Source organism: Monodon monoceros, unplaced genomic scaffold (assembly GCF_005190385.1).
Source record: "Monodon monoceros isolate NGI ecotype Baffin Bay Population unplaced genomic scaffold, NGI_Narwhal_1 Super_Scaffold_10, whole genome shotgun sequence".
Lineage (NCBI taxonomy): Eukaryota > Metazoa > Chordata > Mammalia > Artiodactyla > Monodontidae > Monodon > Monodon monoceros.
Genome location: NW_021703766.1, coordinates 13,137,402 through 13,155,912, shown reverse-complemented (window position 1 = coordinate 13,155,912; position 18,511 = coordinate 13,137,402). Strand labels below are relative to the sequence as shown.

The 18,511-nt window shown below is 44.0% G+C and overlaps 1 protein-coding gene and 1 long non-coding RNA gene across 4 annotated transcripts in view; one reads left to right on the top strand and one right to left on the bottom strand.

The window, feature by feature from the left end:
* Positions 1-17: 17 nt before the first annotated feature.
* On the top strand, positions 18-6,911 carry LOC114887359. The gene is made up of 2 exons (XR_003791540.1): positions 18-171; positions 2,745-6,911. It is a non-coding gene; the product is annotated as an uncharacterized LOC114887359 (long non-coding RNA).
* LOC114887321 (ATP-dependent RNA helicase DDX19B) overlaps positions 6,180-18,511 on the bottom strand; it is a 24,659-nt gene continuing 12,327 nt past the window's right edge. For 2 of the 3 annotated variants that reach the window (XM_029208924.1, XM_029208941.1), the window contains 7 exons: positions 16,806-16,908; positions 16,124-16,238; positions 13,710-13,887; positions 13,101-13,338; positions 12,396-12,558; positions 11,741-11,932; positions 6,180-11,307 (listed from right to left, as the gene is read on the bottom strand). In XM_029208924.1, coding sequence (XP_029064757.1) covers positions 11,246-11,307; positions 11,741-11,932; positions 12,396-12,558; positions 13,101-13,338; positions 13,710-13,887; positions 16,124-16,238; positions 16,806-16,908 — 1,051 coding nt within the window. In that variant the 3' untranslated portion in view covers positions 6,180-11,245. The remainder of the gene's footprint in view (positions 11,308-11,740; positions 11,933-12,395; positions 12,559-13,100; positions 13,339-13,709; positions 13,888-16,123; positions 16,239-16,805; positions 16,909-18,511) is intronic. The other variant, XM_029208932.1, reaches the window with a different exon arrangement.

The window sequence follows — 18,511 nt, the reverse complement described above, 5'->3', positions numbered from 1 at the left end:
AAGGTGACGTCAGTTTCCGTCCGGGGCGAGACGTCACCGTCCGCGCGGCGCCACGCAGGGCCTAACATCGGGCTTCGCTTCCATTCGTCGTGCCCCGCTTCCTCTCGTCGTGCCCATACCCGGTTTTTCTGCGGACTTCCCCGGGAGCCACCTCATCGTGCCTGGAAATCCGTAAGTTCAATGGGGTGAAACTCGTAGACCTCACTTCTTTGCCTTACATCACTCTGAAGTAACCTAAATTTTATTTTTACGTCTGCCACTTCTCATAATAAATGTGTTAAGTTTCTGAGCTGTAAAGCCTTGCGCAAAGCAAAGTCCTAGGAGAAAACTATATGATGCCAGTTTCTGCTGTTAACGAACGAGATAACGTGTAAGACAGCAAAAAAGAAAGCGAAACCAAACGCCCTAAACCCCCATAATTCCACCACAAAAAACAAAACCAAAAAAGCCCCCAGCGTTTTCTTTACCTTCTGGGTCCTTCTAATTTCTGTACATATGCATCGTAGCACAGGTGTTTTACATAGTCCTAAACAAAGTACACATACAATTTTAAATTTGACTTTTTATACGGCTAAGTATTTTTTAAAGTCATTTGTCGATTTAATGTCATTGTAGTCCGTCAGTCTCATATCACGTAAATTAACTAAGTCCCCTTTCTCCCCGCCCGTTAGGGATATAGGTTTTTTCCATGTTTTATTATTAATTGATAACACTTAAGTGAGCATTCCCACCCTGTCAAAAATCATCTTACTTGTTTGCTTCCAGTTTACTTTTTGTCTCTCCCCACTAAAATATTAACTCTTCAAACAAGAGCAAAGATCTTATCTGTCTTAATCACAGTTGATTGAAGAACCTAGAAAAGTGCATGGCACATGGTAGACACCCAATAAATATTTTTTAATGCATGGCTGAATAGACTAATGAAGATTTTAGTTCAGAATGTGTTACTCTAGGACACATTTCTAATCATTGCAACATTTATGTCAAAATGTATGAATGAGGGACTTCCCTGCTGGTCCAGTGGCTAAGACTCCGAGCTCCTAATGCAGGGGGCCAGGGTTTGATCCCTGGTCGGGGAACTAGATCCCACACGCATGCCGCAACTGAAAAAAAAAAAAAAAAAAAAAAAAAGATCCTGCATGCTGCAACAAAGATCCCACGTGCCACAACTAAAACCTGGCGCAGCTAAAATAAATAAGTAAATGAATATTTTTTAAAAAAGGATAAATTGTCAGTAAGCACAAGAAAAAGAGCTCATTAAAAATCATTAGTTATTAAGGAAATGCAAATCAAGGTCACAGTGAGATACCACTGCACACTGGATAGAATGGCTGAAATTAAAGATTGACCCACCATGTGTTGGTAAGGTTGTGGAATGTTAAAAAAGAAAAATCAAAGGCACTTGTTAAAGATGATAATGCAAACTTTACTTAGGACCATCGCCATAAGTATAAGGATGACTGCAATGGGATTTTGCACCAGAGGAGAAAAATTTGGCTCAGTTCCAAATACAGCATGTGCAAGTGGAAATTTATAGCCAAGAAACAGGGGAGTGGATGGAAAATTACTAAGAGGAAACATCAGGGGTAAGGAGAGTTTTTGTTAAACTGATGTAACAGGATTCTTGCTGAAGACAGGCCAGGATGATCAGATGACACCTGGGAGATGGTGGAGGATGAAGAACCTGACCAGATATTGAGGGTGATCAGATATCAAGGGTGGGCGGTTCTTGTTAAAACTAGATTTTACAAGTGCACAGATGGTCCTAGGAGAAGTTTCAGGAGCCTGACTAAATGTTGGTCAAGCAAGGAAACTGTCAGGAGCAACTGGAACTCTCTTAAGCCTCTGGAGAGAAGGTAAAATGGTACAATGGTTTTGTATAACTGTTCTGCAGTTTCTCAAGAAGTTAAACCTATACTTACCCTGTGATCCAGCAGTTCTACTCCTAGTTACTATCCAAGAGAAATGAAACATAAAGACTTGTACACAAATGTTCACAGCAGATTTACTCATAATAGTCCTAAACTGGAAACAATACAAATGTTCATCAACAGGAGAATGGATAGGGGCTTCCCTGGTGGTGCAGTGGTTAAGAATCCGCCTGCCAACGCAGGGGACACGGGTTCGAGCCCTGGTCCGGGAAGATCCCACATGCTGCGGAGCAACTAAGCCCGTGCACCCCAACTACCGATTCTGCGCTCTAGAGCCCACGAGCCACAACTACTGAAGCCCGTGCGCCTAGAGCCCGTGCTCCGCAACAAGAGAAGCCACTGCAATGAGAAGCCTGTGCACCGCAATGAAGAGTAGCCCCCGCTCGCCGCAGCTAGAGAAAGCCCATGCGCAGCAACGAAGACCCAACACAGCCAAAAATAAATAAATAACAGGAGAATGGATAAATAAATTTTGGTATATTTATTAAATGGAATACTTCTCAGCAATAAAAAGGAACAAACTACAGATACACATGATGAAATAGATGAATCTTACAGACATTATGTTGAAGGAAAGATGCCAGACACAAAAGATGCATACTGTATAATCCATTTGTATGAGTCAGTGTAAGCAGCTCTTTGCAGGAGACCGCCCTCAGCAGGAAGCCCCTTTTCTTGTCACTTTAGTAAAGCTGTATAGTAACTAACTTTTAAACCCAGCACCCCCATGCTCTACTCATCAACGGCCCAAGCACACCTTTCAAATCTTTTAGTCACAAAAAACCTTGTTTAACTTGTTGGTCCTTTCCACAGATCAAAGAAGTAGAAAAGAAGAATAAGTGATTAACAGATGACCAGATCTCTTCCCTAGCTTCCCCTTCAGTAATCTCCCAAATAAACTCTGTGACCAAACTGTGTGAACACGATCACATCTAGAGGAAGATCACAAGAAGCTGAGGAGCCTGCACACAGTGGGGGATGGCGACGACCCATCTCAATGATTAACTGAGATTACTTCCCTCCTTCCCTTTAAAAGTTTCATGAGCAGAATCTTTGGAGGTGGTTTTTGGGATACGTTGAGTCCACCATCTCCCCAGATTGCTGGCATTCTGATTAAAGGCACTTTTCCTTTTTACCATTTGTTAGTATTGATTTTGTAAGCAGCAAGCAGCAGGACCCCCATTCGATAACAATGAAAATGTTCTGTTTTTTTTGTATAATGTTCTGTATCTTAATTGGAGTGATGGTTACACATGTGTGTACAATTGTCAAAACTCAGATTTATACACCTAATATTTGTGCATTGCACATCTATGTATAATGTCAGTTAAAAATAAAACAAAGCAATGTAATGAGAAAAAGTGTAAAAAATAGAGGTAGTAATAAATTTATTTTTACTTAAAAAAGTGGGGGGAGGGTAAGAATGTTTTCTCAGTTCTTAACTACTGATCAAAACAGAGGGCATGCACACATTATGCTTACAGAAGTAAGAATGCCAAACGCCATATTGTCTTCCCAAGTGACTAGTCTAATTTCCAGCACATCACCAATGGAGTTACTGCTTAGAGACTACATTGTTTATTAGGAGACAGCGCCACAGTCTAACTCCACGTAAGGCAGCAACACTGAGGGAGACTGCTAGTTGGTTATCTAAGGGGAAAATGCTCCTTCTGTCTTACTATTATAACAATCACTTAAAAAAAAAAATCTAGATCTTGAGGCAACTATCCCTCTTACTCTTTATCTCAAACACAGCAAAACTTTTCATGACAGTCAAAAGCAGCAATATCAAGACTCAATTTAAAGTTATTATGGAGGCAGAGTATCTTGCTTAGAACAAATATTGAAGTCTGGGTGCCCACTACCCTCTTTCCACTGCTGTTTCATTACGAAGTGCAGCTGCTCTAGCACTGAGAGGGTGATTCCTACATTGCTTCCACTGAAACAATTCCTAGAGATAAACGTGGTCTCTGGGGGAACTGAGGATAGGATTTTTCCTTGCATTTGATTTTAGGGTGCTTACTAAACAAATTTTTTAATTTATTTCACTGCCTGCACCTCTACTGGAAGGGTGATTGGCATTTGTTTAATCCAGGTGAGTGTTCTCAGGGAGGTGCAGGCTGAGGCTCCAGCTGGGACAGTGAAACCAGCCAGCCTGTTTGGAGCAGCTCTGGGCAACAGGGAACCCTCTGCCAAGCCTGCCAATACCCTGGTCAGCTGAGGTTTTTATCCCTAAAGGACAGCATCCCGCTGGTAGCCACTGAGAATCCCATTCCTCTTCAGATCCGAGACCAACAAGAAGGGCACGTTCTCATGAAGCTGCGAACTAGACAGCCTATCCCAAGTCGTATTCAGTTAAACTGGGCAGATGACAACAAGAGCTAACATTTTAAAAATGCATCCTACATGATTTACTTGAATTTTCACAACAATCCTGTTTTCTCCATTTTACAAATAAGGAAATTGACGTTCAGAGAAGTTGACTTTCCAAGACCATATGGCTTAATAAGTGGCAAATCTGGGCAACCGAATTCCAGAAAACTCTCGGCGACAAAACCCAAAACCAAGGGCGGAATGAGGGGCAGGCTTTCTTGGGACCTCTTTACTCAAGTTTCGAGTCGTGACGGTATCCGATTGGCCGAGGCCGGGTGCTCCAGCCAATCAGAGGTGGGCAATAGCCCTGCCCCGGGCACTTTCTAACTGGGCCTTTGGGCCCGAATCCCGGCTTAGATGCTGACTGGGTGAGCTTGCACTGCGCCTAGTTTGGAACTGCTGGGTCACATGATGACTTCGTCTATATCAGTGAATTGTATGTCCCGTTGGCAGGGACCTTACCTCTTGATCCCGAGCATTTCGCACATAGCAGAGACACAATAAACAACTGTTGAATTAGGGAGTGAACGTATCAGTAAGTCAATTAAGGGTCGGCAAAGAACATCTCACGATCGTGCCTGATTCTGTGGCGCCATCATGTGTTCTGAGCCGAGGCGTGCGGGCACTCGCATTGCTTACGCTTGCGGTGAGGGTGGGCACGATAGGATAGCGGCTCTGCTCTGGAATGACTGGTCTTTCTCCCTCGTGATGCCTCTGTGTACCGGAAGTGACGAGAAGGGGAAGAGGAATGCCGTTAAGATTAAGAAAATAATTTAGCAATAGTGGCAGGAGCCAGACCAAGTTTGTATTTGGCCCGCAAAATTCTAATGACTAATTTATAAAGATCAATTTGTAAAAATTGTATGAAAAAGTGATTGGGGATAATTTTTACAGAAAACTTGTAAAACATACTCCACTGTTAACACACATTAACAAAGCGGCAACACGCCTGCTGACAGCTAGGAATTCAGTGATGACTGACTACACACCTCCTACCCTTACTGGACTTCACCTCAGGGAAGACAGACGCTAAACAAGCAGTTCCAAACATACACATATTTGTATATGAGGCAAATACAGCCTAGCGGTTAAGAAGGTGGGTCCTGGAGCCAGACTGCCCAGGCGTGTAGCCTGCCTTGCTACTTCTGACCTGTATGTAGTGGGACACATGACTTACCCTCTCTGTGCCCCTGTCCTCATCTGTAGAATGGGAATCATAACACATTTGTTGTCAGGAGTAAATAAGCTATCTATATAGACCCTTTGAAAGTCACCTGACGCAGTAATGTCAATAAGGGAAGTGGGGACTCCCCTTGTGGTCCAGTGGTTAAGACTCCCGTGCTTCCAGTGCAGGGGGCACGGGTTTGATCCCTGATCGAGGAACTAAGATCCCACGTGCTGTGCAGTGTGGCCAAAAAAATAAATAATAATAAGGGAAGTACAGGCACCTGTACAGGGCACCCTGGAGCTGATGACAGGGGACTGAGGCACACGTTCCTGAAGAAGTGGGTTTTACCATTGAAAAAGGAAGGACTAGGAGGGGTGAGACAGGAGGAAGAACTGGGAGAAGAGTTCCAAGTAGAGGCAGTTGATGCACCCGGTCACTGGTTGTTTGGGGCCCACTTGGCAGAGGGGAGAGGTTCCGCCTCCAGGCTCCTCTCCCCACACGGAGTACCGAAATCTCTGGTGCTCTGCTGAGAGGGGGGACTTGAAAGAGACAAGGACTGTGGAACAGGAGGTTGGCCACGGGGGATGCCCTGGGGTGGCGTGAAGAAAGTATCCTCTGAACTTCTGCTCTGCTCCCTGACCACCTGCAGCCTCTGAGGACTCCCGTTTTGAGTTACCTTCTCTCTTTCCTCATGCCCATCTTAGCTAGAATCCTGGAGGTGAAACATTCTTTTTTTTTTTTTTTTTTTTTGAAACATTCTTAACCTCATCCATACGTCCTGGCAGTTTCTTTGAATTTTTGTTCCTGCTTCAAAGTGGGCTGGCTGGGGGAGGAAATAACGATCTCAAAATGAGAAACTGGAGAGGGAAATGCACAGGATCACGAACCTCTCCGCGGCGTGGCCTAGCACAAAAGCAAATTTTGGCGAGGGTGGAATTGGAGCAGAGTACAAGGGGGGAAGTAAAGCAAGTGAGGCTAGAGACCTGAGGTGCCTTATCTGGAATGCCTACTACATAGATGTGTCAGATGTATATACACAACAAGTTACACGGTTTGCACTTAAGGAAAATGGAAAGTAATGGGGGGCTTAAGCAGGAGAGTGGGAAAATCAGACTCAAATGTTACAAAGATCACACTGGCTGCTGTGTGACAAATGAACTAGAGGAAAACCCAAGTAGAGGCAGGAGCACCTGTTAGGAAGCCAGTGTAGTAGAACAGATGACAGTGGTGATCTAGACCAGGGTCTAAGCTAACTTAAGACTATTTGGCATTTCTCCAATTGCAGAATTCCAAGGATGCTGGAAGCCTATGGATGAGAATGTAACAGTTGTAAAGACTCAAAAACTGTGTACTAGTACTTCCAGGAGAGTTCCATTTAAACAGCCCCCCTCCCCAACCCTGCTTCCTCTGGAAGTAGCTAGCTGTAGTCCTGCATAAAAGAAATATCTGAAAAAAAAAAAAAAGGAAGATCTGCCACCCAAGCACCTCTGCCTATGAGGTATGGAGAAAGCAGAGACTATAAGTGTCTCACCTGAGCAGCTGACATCCCGGACAGCGACCACTCTCAGGCTTCATCTAATATTTTTTCTCCACCTACTCCTATTCCCCATTTTACAATTAGGACTACTAAGGAGAAGCCCCTTGCTCTGCTGAATAATAATGCCAGAACAGTTTCTAAGCCAAAGCAGAAGCATCCAACAACAGGGGCTCGAGAAAGAGAGGACAGAAGGTAGGAGTGTGACAAATATCCTCCAAGCAGATCCCCACCTGCCCTCTTAACTTCCCACTAGGTGTTTGAAGCTCTTCCGGGAAAGCCCTGTTCCAGACTCAGAATTAGGAAAGCAGGAAAGCAGGGTACTGGAGCCTCCTAGCATCAGCCCTACAGGTTCCCTCACCTCCACTGTGTCATTTTTGGAAGATGCTGCAACCTGAGTCAGACAACAGAATAAAGAACATTTATTCTCAAGCAGAAAAGCAAAGTCAGATAAAACTGCAGGGGGTTCCTAAGAACCTGTTTTCTATGTTCAGGATCAAGAGAAACCTGAAGAGGGCCTCTGAAATTTACAATAGGTTAGGGGTGTTGGTGAAGAAGGGCCAGTCCCTTCTTGCAAAGGTGACAGGCCTGACATCATTCATGAGTCATTCATTCATGACTCAACCCTGATGTCATTTGTTCTTTCCAAACCTTCCCTTTGGATTTCTCCCCAGAATTATTTGTGTATAGTGTGTCTAAATTTTAAGAGCCACAGATTCTTTTTGGAATAACAACAGTAAGCAGGTATAAGTCTACCATTCCTCCTCTGCAGCACCCCTCCAGTCCATTTCTTCTTCTTTTTTTCTTTTTTTGGCCATGCCACCTGGCATGTGGGATCTTAGTTCCCTGACCAGGGATTGAACCCACGCCCGCTGCAGCAGGAGCGTCAAGTCTTAACCACTGGACTGCCAGGGAATTCCCCATTTCTTCTTTTGTGTTCTCAATACAACCAGTGACATCCTGGCACTTACTGTGTGATGGGACCGATGTAATAATCTTCTAACTGGTTTCTCAGATGCCAGCCTTTTCCAGCTCCAGTATATCCTGTATATCTCTGCTAGACCATTTTTCCCAAAACCCCATTTCTTCACTTCCTGTGATCCAAGAATCTATGACAATTCACTACTAAATCCAAATACTGTTCAAATAATCAAATCTCATTTTCTACCTAACAAGACTTTTCTCTGCCCATGTGGCAAGGCTGCTCCCTTCACTACCCTTCCAGTGTACTGCATTAATCCTAGTGAAGTTGCTTTGGTCTTAATAGGGCCTCATCTGCCTAGGCCACTCTTCTTGTCACTTGGAATCCCACCACTTTTCTCTCATAAGCAAACTCAACCCCTTCATGAAATCTTCTCTAACCTCAGAAATCCTTACCTTCTGAATACCAGACACTGTGAATGAAACAACCTTCACGTTAAATAATAAACAAGATGGGAACAAAAAAGGGAGAAGACCTGTTTCCAAGCCCTATTTGTATTCCTTTCCTAGGACTAGAAAATCGAATGTAAGGCCTTTGTAATGCAGGCATCTACCTTCTTTCTGATTAGTTAGCCAGCATACTCTGGTTTACCAGCAGGAAAAACAGGAATGTAAGGAGCCCTCTGGCAACTGAGTAGGGCCCTTGGCCTATGGTGACATCCCAGCTGCTTATGTTGAAGCAATGTCAACTCTGAAATGGAATAGTAGTATCAGGTGATGACTAGTCTATGGAATAATACATAAATCTTCACTAATACCAGCAACCAAAACGTGCTGTTTTCTTCTTATACTCAGAAATGATGTCTTAGTAACATGAACATGTCATAATTCAGTTAAACATCAATAAAGAATACATTAATGACTGATTAGTTCTTACGCATACAGCCAATGAACACTCCAAAAAAACAATAAAATCCATTGTTTATGGATAATGAACATATCCAGAATTTTCCACTGGGCCCAAATCTCCTTTTCTCAAGCAAGTTTCTTTTTGTAGGGCACAGTTTATCATTCCATACATAGGAACTTACTAAAATCAGCAGAAGAAACTCTGGGGACTGAAGCTCAAGGGCTCCATACATTTTTACATCACTGATGTCTCAAAATGGCACAAGGTCACAGAAGCAGCTATGGACCATTACGCCCTAGAGGCTAAGCACTGGCAGGAATGAACATGGGCTGCAGTGACACTGGGGGGACTTTCCAGAGCCATCCATACAGTGAGTCTTTCTTACCTTTTAAAAAGACACATACTCGTTTGGGAGTTTCTCCCCAGGAAAATACATTTAAACTCAAAACACTGCATAAACTTCATAAACTCCATAAAACCCATCCAGTGAGTTCTTAGGGGTCTAGCCCCAGATAAGGAACTGTTAATCTAGATTTCTACCAGATACCCATTTATTCCTACTATTGAAGAGTCTGAAGCACATCGCTTCCCATTTTCCTGCTTAGATTTAGGGCTACTCAGTAGATAGGTTATACATGTTGTGAGAAGGTGGGATGTACTCGGCCTGCAGCCTCAGGAGTCCACACTCCTTTAATTATTGCCTTTGTTTTAAGTTATTCCAGGGTTGGTCCACAGGACTTTGGGGGGGTTGGAGGGGGCATAAAATTTCTTCCCTTCTTACAAGACTCCCTAGGTGGGTCAGAGTTGGCCAAAAGTACAAACAAGACTTAACACAGTCAAGTGCCCCCAGGGGAATGTGGCAGGACTGACAGTCTGCGGTTCTCTCTGTAGCATCTGTAACGTCAGATTAGGGAAACCACCTGGGAGGCTGACATTGGCCCCTTCCCTTCCCAGGAGACAAATCTGGCCCTAAAACACAGAAATGTCTGCAAGGAAGGTCTGGGATTGGAATAGTTCTCATCACAGAAAATCCGTCTTTCAGGCCTGGTCCTAGATAAAGTGGCCCTTCCGTATCGAAGTCAAAGAGCTGAAGAGGACTCTCAGCTGGGGTTTCATATTGCTCTTGTAACTCAGTTTCATCTCATCTTTGCTCTGTCACTCTGTGGGTACCAACAGCTTTGGCCAGGTATGAGGAAGTGTCCATTACTATTATTTGCTCTGACTGCTCTGCACAAAGATGCCAAGTAAGGGTGGAGCAAAGGCCTTGGCAGTTGCTCTTGCCTTGGACAGATGAATGGCTGCAGTCCACCTTGTCCCTTAGTTGCACCTGTTTGTATTCCAAGCACTGTGAACGCAGATATTCAGAATCCCTTTATAATCAAGATGCCTAAATTCTGAAATCATTCCCCAGCTCTGATAAAAAACTTGCCTTCTGTGATCTGGAGGCAAAGCAAGGATTTCTGACTACTGCTGATCGCTTCTGGAGCCCTGAGACTGGCCATTAGCAACTTGAAACCACAATTTTCACTGAGGATCCAAACCTCAGAGCACCTTTTATTTGCTTAGGGCTACTAAACGGTCAAGGTGATGTTAGGGATGTAAAGAAGATGCTGCAAGTGCCCACAAGATCAGGTTTTGTGGCAAGCCAGGACCACCACTAATTCTCCACGATGACGTCTCCACAGGACTTGCTCAAGCACAAGCACAGTTATCAGATGTGCATTCTGCACAGATTGCACCCGCTGAGAAGAACAAGTCATGGTCTGCAACACAGACTTGTGTACACCAGAGATCCCAGGTTGGCATTGTGGTCCATGCTTAGCAAATCTTCCTGCTCTGGCCATCAGGACAGCAGGGACCGACAACACTCAGACGAGCTGTCCCAACCCAAATCCAAAGCAGCAGCTCGCAGGTCTCCTCTGCTGTTTCATGCCACACTCCAAACACGATGACTGGCTTACACACCTAAGCTACTCGGTCTCTCTCTGTGTTCCCTCTTCACCTCTACTCTGTCACTTTCACAAGGGCTGGAGGCTGGCCTGAACAATTCTAAGCAGAGAACAGGCCGGGGCTGCCACAAAGGCTCCTGAGCAAGTGATCAGCCACAACATCTAGGTTAGCGTAATGATGTGGGAAAACGCTGGCCAAGAAAAAGACGGAATTTCCAAAAGGTAAATTTCTATGTATTCATGCCTAATCTTCAAAAGTTGTGTAAACAATTTTTTTCTACCTTCCCCCATCACTTGTACAATTTTTGTCAAGTCCAAACGTAATTTAAAATGAGGTAGGTAGTTTCTCTCTACTCGTGCCTTCATCTTTGTGTTGACTGTTGAGGCCTGTGCCATGAAAGCACTAGTGTCCCGTGCAGGGGGAGCACCAAGGGTGGCACCAGTGACTGCAGCAGCTTCTCAGTTGGCTATTTTCTCAATCTCGTCCAAGTCATCTGTGTCCAGTCTTTCTATTTTCTTATCTGGGGGAAAGAAAAGAGAATTCAAAGAGAGACAAACATGGGGTTACAGAGACACACACTCAGGCAAGGGACAGCACAGCAGGGAGGGAGGAAACACAGGTCTCTGCTACCTAGGAACGTGCTGTGCCTCTGGCCACAGAGATCCTTCACTGAACCCCAAAGGCTTTCAGTGACTGAGCAAGGGACACGGACAGCACAGCCAGAGCCCCAGGCCCCTCAGCCTGGCCGGGGGGACTGTCATTCAAGTCCCTGAGCCCTGAGCTCTCCAGGTGTGCTCTTTGAGAACTTCCACATTGTAGGGAAGGAGGGGAATGGGACAGAGACAAAGGCCTCTCTCGGGGCCACAGGAAAACCTACCCGTCACCCTCCCCTCCCGCCCTGGACTTGCCCCTGTAAGGTAAGGGCCCAGCAGGGGACACTCCCAGGGACTCACTGAAATGCTCCTGGATTCTGTTCAGGATGTTCATGCTGTGCTTGCTGTCCACCATGTTCACGGCCAGGCCCCTCTTGCCAAAGCGGCCGGTGCGCCCGATCCGGTGCAGGTAGGTCTCGTTGTCCGGGTTCCCATCCTTGTCCACGGGAAGGTCAAAGTTGATGACGACAGACACCTGTTCCACATCGATACCTGCATGAAGGAGAGTTGGACAGGAGTAAGGATGGGAGACAGAAATCACTGTCGTCCACAGTCAGGCCTACACACACCAACCTCAGGTGGAAGGAACAGTCTGGGATGGACCAGCTCTGGGATTCAGACAAAGGGGCAGGTAGCAGAACCCAGAGGGAGAAAACAGAACTGTGGCAGGTGCTGACCAAATTATGAAATCAGCCATCAGGCTCCAGAGAGCCTCTGCTGGATACCAGTATCTGGAGAAGCAGCTAAAGCCTCACTGGGGGCCCCAAGAAGAGCAGGTGCCGTTCTAAGCCACCAAGTCAGGACTCCTGGCTTCTGTGAAAGTTCTCCTCTGCTGAGGGAATACAAACAGGCTCTTCTAGAAAACAGGATCTCTCGCAAACCACCGGAGTGTCCCGCAGACGAGGATCTCTCCCGCTACCCCGAGCCTGCAGACCAGGACACAATCTCTGCTCACCGCGGGCACACACGTTGGTGGTGACCAGAACCTTCTCTTTGCCCTCTCGGAAGCGCTCAATCACTGCAGCCCTCTGCTCCACCACCATTTCACCACTCAGCAGAGCCACCTGGTGGCCTTCTTTTGAGAGCTCTGCTGCCAGCCAACTAGCTGTTTTGCGGGTCTGGAGTGAAAAGAATTGTTTTAAGGGAAGATACCTGTAAAAAAACAAATGAAGACACCTGCAGAAAAGTGGCTTGTTGCCATTAATATATATGAAGGCTCTACTGAGTTCAGTCAGCAGGTTAGGCATAAAGTTTCTGAATATTTTTTAGCCATGTGATTTTTTTGGATAAATTCCTTCAATGATCTTAGTGTTTATCTATAAAGACTGGTTCGAGCCAAAGGTCTTCATTCCTAAATACTCTATATTATTAAAACTTTAAAATTATTTTCCTGGATGTTATTTGGAGGTCTTTTTCCCAAGTTATCTCTAAGAAGTGGGACCAAAGAAGGTTTAGATCTTCAGTCTTCCCCTTACAACTCATTACAACCTGCGAGAATATGTCCTGGGGCAGATGGAGGTGATTCATTTCCTTTCCAGCCACAGGGAAGGAACCTGGTCCCCCAGCACGAAGTGGAGCTGGCTGAGAGGGAGGGCGCAGGGCCACACCCTCCAGTGGAGCTCCTCCCCCCAGGCCTCCTCCTGCTGCCGCGGCTACTCACATGGCAGAAGATCATGGCTTGAGCAATGGTGATGGCCCCGTAGATATTACACAAGGCCTGGAACTTCTCATCTCTGCTATTGCACAGGACGTAATACTGCTTGATGGTGTCCAGTGTCTCCTCCTCGCGCTTCAGTTTGATGATGTTTGGGTCTGGGACCACTTTCTGGGCAAATTTCCAGACAGAGTCTTCGAAGGTGGCAGAGAAAAGCAGCATCTGGCAGTTCCTGGGAAGCATCCTGCAAGGGAAGGCCCAGGTGTTCGACATGACCCCGACCGAGTGTTTCACTGGAAGGAACAGAAGCACAGCCTCCCCAGGCTTGGATGACCTGCGTCCCCAGGAAGGTGGCAAAGCAGGGAGGAGCACTGCAGGGAGGAGGGAGGAGCAGACGTGGAGCAGGGACGGCTGGTGGTAGAGTCCCTAAGTCTCCTTCCTCAACCCAGGCTGGGGGTATGGTCAGTGTGACATGGAAATGGCCCACCAAACAAATGCCTCTGAAAGCTGCAGAGTAAAGAACCTGGCAGGGGCGAGAAGAGGAGGGTGAAGTAAAAGGAGATGATGCTGCAGATCAGGAGGCCGAGAAGTTCCTCCTGGCTCATGAGTTCCTACCTCTGGATGCGGATGCTCTGATCTTGGTGGCCCTGAGTAGCTATCATCACGTCAGCCTCATCCAGAACAAACACCTTGATCTTCTTGGGGTCAATGAACTTGAGCTTGGAGCACCAGTCCAGAACGGTCCCAGGGGTGCCAATGACAATGTGCTCACTGATCTTCTGACCTCTTTCCACTGTGGAGACAAGATGTGTTCTGTGGGTACTTCCATGGCAAAGCCAGCTCTACTCTCTGAGTAATTCTAAAGCTACGATGTATTTTAAAGCAATTCTTTTGATGTTTGCATTCATATTTTAAGGAAAGGTTAGGATAGCACTACAGTATTTAATGGACATACATACACAAAACAGTAATGCTGAAAAGATTTGGTAAGAGTATAAACAATGAGATGAAAATGGTATTCTTTTACATTCTCTATAATCATCAATCCTCTTTCAAGGATTTCTTATCTTTATGTCTTCTCTGTCAACATCATTCTCCCTTGCCTGGGTTTGCATTTCTTCACAAGTAGACTTTTTCAAAGCTCTCACTCCAGTATACTCTGCCTCTCAGTTCTCCCAGCATCTATGTCAAATGAGTCAGTTGCCTTTACGTGCCCCTTTCCCAGGTCAGTAAATAAGATTCATTATGAAAGGTTTTGTCTTTTCCAAGAAACAAACTGCCTCTCTTAGAGTGCTTCCCCAGACTAGGCCTGGCACAGCATGGCACATTCTTGGCCCTGTGCAGCCTGAAATGGAGAATTTGGCTCATTTTGGGTTAGATGGTACTTACTGATTCAATTTTTAGTCCTCTAATTACAGTATAACCTTAACCAAATACATACAAGCTCCCATAAAAGTCACAGCCAAGGGACTTCCCTGATGGTGCAGTGGTTAAGACTCCACGCACCCAATGCAGGGGACCCAGGTTCAATCCCTGGTCGGGAAACTATATCCCACATGCATGCCGCAACTAAGAGTTCACATGCCACAACTAAGGATCCCATGTGCCGCAACTAAGGAGGCTGTGAGCCGTAACTAAGATCCAGTGCAACCAAATAAATATTAAAAAAAAAGTCACAGAGAAAATTTTGCCTTAACACGAATGTTGAGTCAATTTAAAGCTAACAAATGCTCCTCTTTACTTCAGTTAACAAACCAATTACTGCCCTCCACAAACAAATACTCAGAATCCTCTGTCATTCTAACTCAGATACAAACTGCGATATTTTAGATGTCTTAAGACATCTAATCTAGACTTAGATTTTCCACTAAGCTTTATTGTCATATTTACTTTTCAGAACTGACATAAGAGGACTTCCCTGGTGGCGCAGTGGTTAAGAGTCTTCCTGCAAATGCAGGGGACATGGGTTTGAGCCCTGGTCTGGGAAGATCCCACATGCCATGGAGCAACTAAGCCCGTGCGCCACAACTACTGAGCCTGCGCTCTAGAGCCCACGAGCCACAACTACTGAAGCCCCCGTGCCTATAGCCTGTGCTCCGCAACAAAAGAAGCCACTGCAATGAGAAGCCCACACACTGCAACAAAGAGTAGCCGCTGCTCGCTGCAACTAGAGAAAGCCTGTGCGCAGCAACAAAGACCCAATGCAGCCAAAAACAAATAAATAAATAAACAAAATTTAAAAAAAAAGAAGTGACTTAAGTTGGCGTTAGGACATGTACAGCAAGTGGACTTCTGCCAGTCATCAAGTCACAGGTTTGTGTTAAAGATCCAGAGGACTCAACCAAGATTCCAACGAATTTATAATTACTTAAATATTGTAGTTTGTTGTAAAACAAGCAAAACTAGAAAGAATGGATAAAGAGAAAAGAATAATAAAAGCATCTCCCAGGGTTAATTGCCATGAACATGTTAGAACACTTTTGCTCTTCCAATGAAGAAAAAAATCAGGCTATTTTTTAAGTAATTGGTCTGCTCAAAAAGTCAAATGTAACATAGTGGAGGGAATGTGAGGCGACTATTCTAGACTGAAAGAAAGAGATATAACAACCAAATGCAATGCATATACACTGACTCGGTCTTGGTTCAACAAAAAAGACGTAAAGAAACACTTCTGGGACAATTAGGGGGAAATGAAATGGACTAGATGTTAGTTATTAAAAATGTGTTATTTTCTTGGTTGTGATAAGGGTATTGTGGATATGCTGCAGAATGTTCTTACTATGAAGTGCACACTGAAGTACTTAGGAATAAAAAGCCACAGTGTCTACAATTTACTTTCAAATGATTCAGCAAAAAAAAAAAAAAATACGGACACATACAGATAAAGCAAATATGGCAAAATGTTTACTTTTCGAATCTAGGTGGAAGGCACATGTGTTCATTGTATTATTTCAACTGCATACATTTTGAAATTTTTCAAAATAAAAAGTAATTAGCTTAATTAACAAGGATCACATATTCATACTCACATTTATTGCCACGAACAGCATAAGCTAGCTTCAGTTCAGGGTAAAATTTGCCCATCTGCTCAATCACTTTTCCCGTTTGAAGAGCGAGCTCGTAAGTTGGGGAGAGGCACAGACACTGGTAGGGAAAGAATGCAGAGAGAATTCTGACACTCACTATTATGCAACAGGGAATTACCATTAGAACTTAATGATTCCTCCAGCTGAGGCTGAAGCAAAGAATATATAAAGTGCCCACCATTTGACTCTTTAAGCTGCAGAGTCATAAGCTGTAATTCTCAGGGGTCAGAACTCTGGCTCGGTAAAGACACTTGAGAACAGCTATTGGCCACTGGAGTACCAAAAGCCCCATGTGAGTAGGGACCTGAAATTCCAATTGGAGATAAGCTTCCTTTTCTCTTACTCAGAAGGTTCTCAGAAGTTCCTAATGGATGATAGTTGTAGATTAAGGAGGTTTTTCTTGCAACTAAAGAAGCCAAGCCTATCAGCAGTATCCCAGGACTGGCAAATCATCAAAAGAGGAACAGGATTTTTGTTATTACTGGAAGATCAACCATGCTGTTTGTGGTCAACTTACGGGGTTCTAGTTTATGTGAAAAGTAATACAAAGCTCGGCTTTTAATCCATCAAATGGCATTTCCCTTCCAGCTATGAGTTAGAAAACCCAAATTCACCAAGCCCTTACCTGGGGGTATCTGTTTGCAGGTTCTACTTGGCTGAGCATGGCCAACACAAAGGCAGCTGTTTTACCAGTACCAGACTGAGACTGGGCTATTAAGTTCTGTGGGCTGCACAAGAAAACAAACTGTTTAGGAGTATAAATCTCATGCATTCTTTCAGTGAATAAAAATGAAGCATAAAGCTTAATTAAAGAATGAATATTCCAACTTAATTTACAGAAGGAGGCCTTGGATTCTGTAGTAAAGTTACATACGCTAGCTTCACAAATAGAAGATTTTATGCTTTTGATGTGAAGTACTCCTTCCTTATCTTTTATCTATTCTTGACATAGCAGTGAGCGATTCTTTTAAAATGTGAGTCAGCTCATGTCACTCTTCTGCTCAAAAACCTTCCAATCACTCCAGATTTCATTCACAGCAAAAGTTAAAATTCTTCTAATGCCATACAAGGTCGCACCTGATGTGGCTCCCCACTAGCTCTCTGTTCTACCACCTCACCACTGCCCTCCCCCTTCCTCACTCCACCACAATGGCCCTGGGGCTGCTCTGGAAACATGCCAGCCATGCTCTTGTCTGAGGGCTTCTGCACCGGCTATACAGTGCCTGGTACTACTGTCCCCAGATGATAACATGCCAACTCTCTCCTCTCCTTCAAGTCTTTGCTCAGATATCACCTATTTAATGAGATTCTACCCTCACTACTTGATTTAAAATTGCAACCTACTTTGAAAAGCCTTAAAAAAGATGTACTGGTAGATGGATACATGATAAGCCATAGTAAATAGTCACAGTAAAATGTCACTGAAAGAATCTAGGAGGTGGGTATATATAGATATTCACTATAAAATCCTTTCAACTTTTCCATAACAAAACGTTGAGAGTAAAACTGCAGTCAGGTCCTTGGTATTCCCAATCCCCCCATCATGCTCTATTTTTCTCCTTAGCACTTATCACCTTTTTAAAAAAGAACTTTATTGAGATATAATTCATATACCATACAATTCATCCATTTAAAGTATACAAGTCAATGCTTTTTGGTATATTACATTAATGATTTTTTTAAATTGTGGTAAAATAGATAATATAAAATTTGCCATTTTTAAGTGTACAATTCAGGGGCATTAATTATATTTACAATCTATCACCTTTTAACAGACTATATATTTGATTTATTTTTAATAAAAATATATCATCTATACTCCAAACTAGAATGTAAGCTCCTTGTGAGCAAGGATTTTGGTCTGCTTTGTTCACTAATGTATCCAAGTGCCTAGAATAGTATCTGTTACAAACCAAGCCCTCAATAAATATGTTAGTGAAGAAAAAGTACTAGAAAATTCTCTCAGATCTCTTCTAACATTGACAATCTAACACTGAGCATCTATGAAAGCATCAAGATCCATAAATACAAGTGGCAAATGTGAAACAATCTAATAAACATTCAATTTATTCATTTTTAAGTATGCTCAAAAGACATTATCCATCTTGAAAAATATATTATGACACAGAACAAAAAAAAACTTTGAGAAAATACAGACCTAAAGTATCTATTTTCAGACAAATAGGGAAAGGGGGATTTAGGATTATATGCAGTACAAATTTAGATAATCATATGTGATGTAGGGATCAGTTTTTATAAAAAGTTCCTCATGCTCTAGAACCTTGTTGCTCAAAATGTGGTCTGACACCAGCAGCACCAGCAACACTGGGA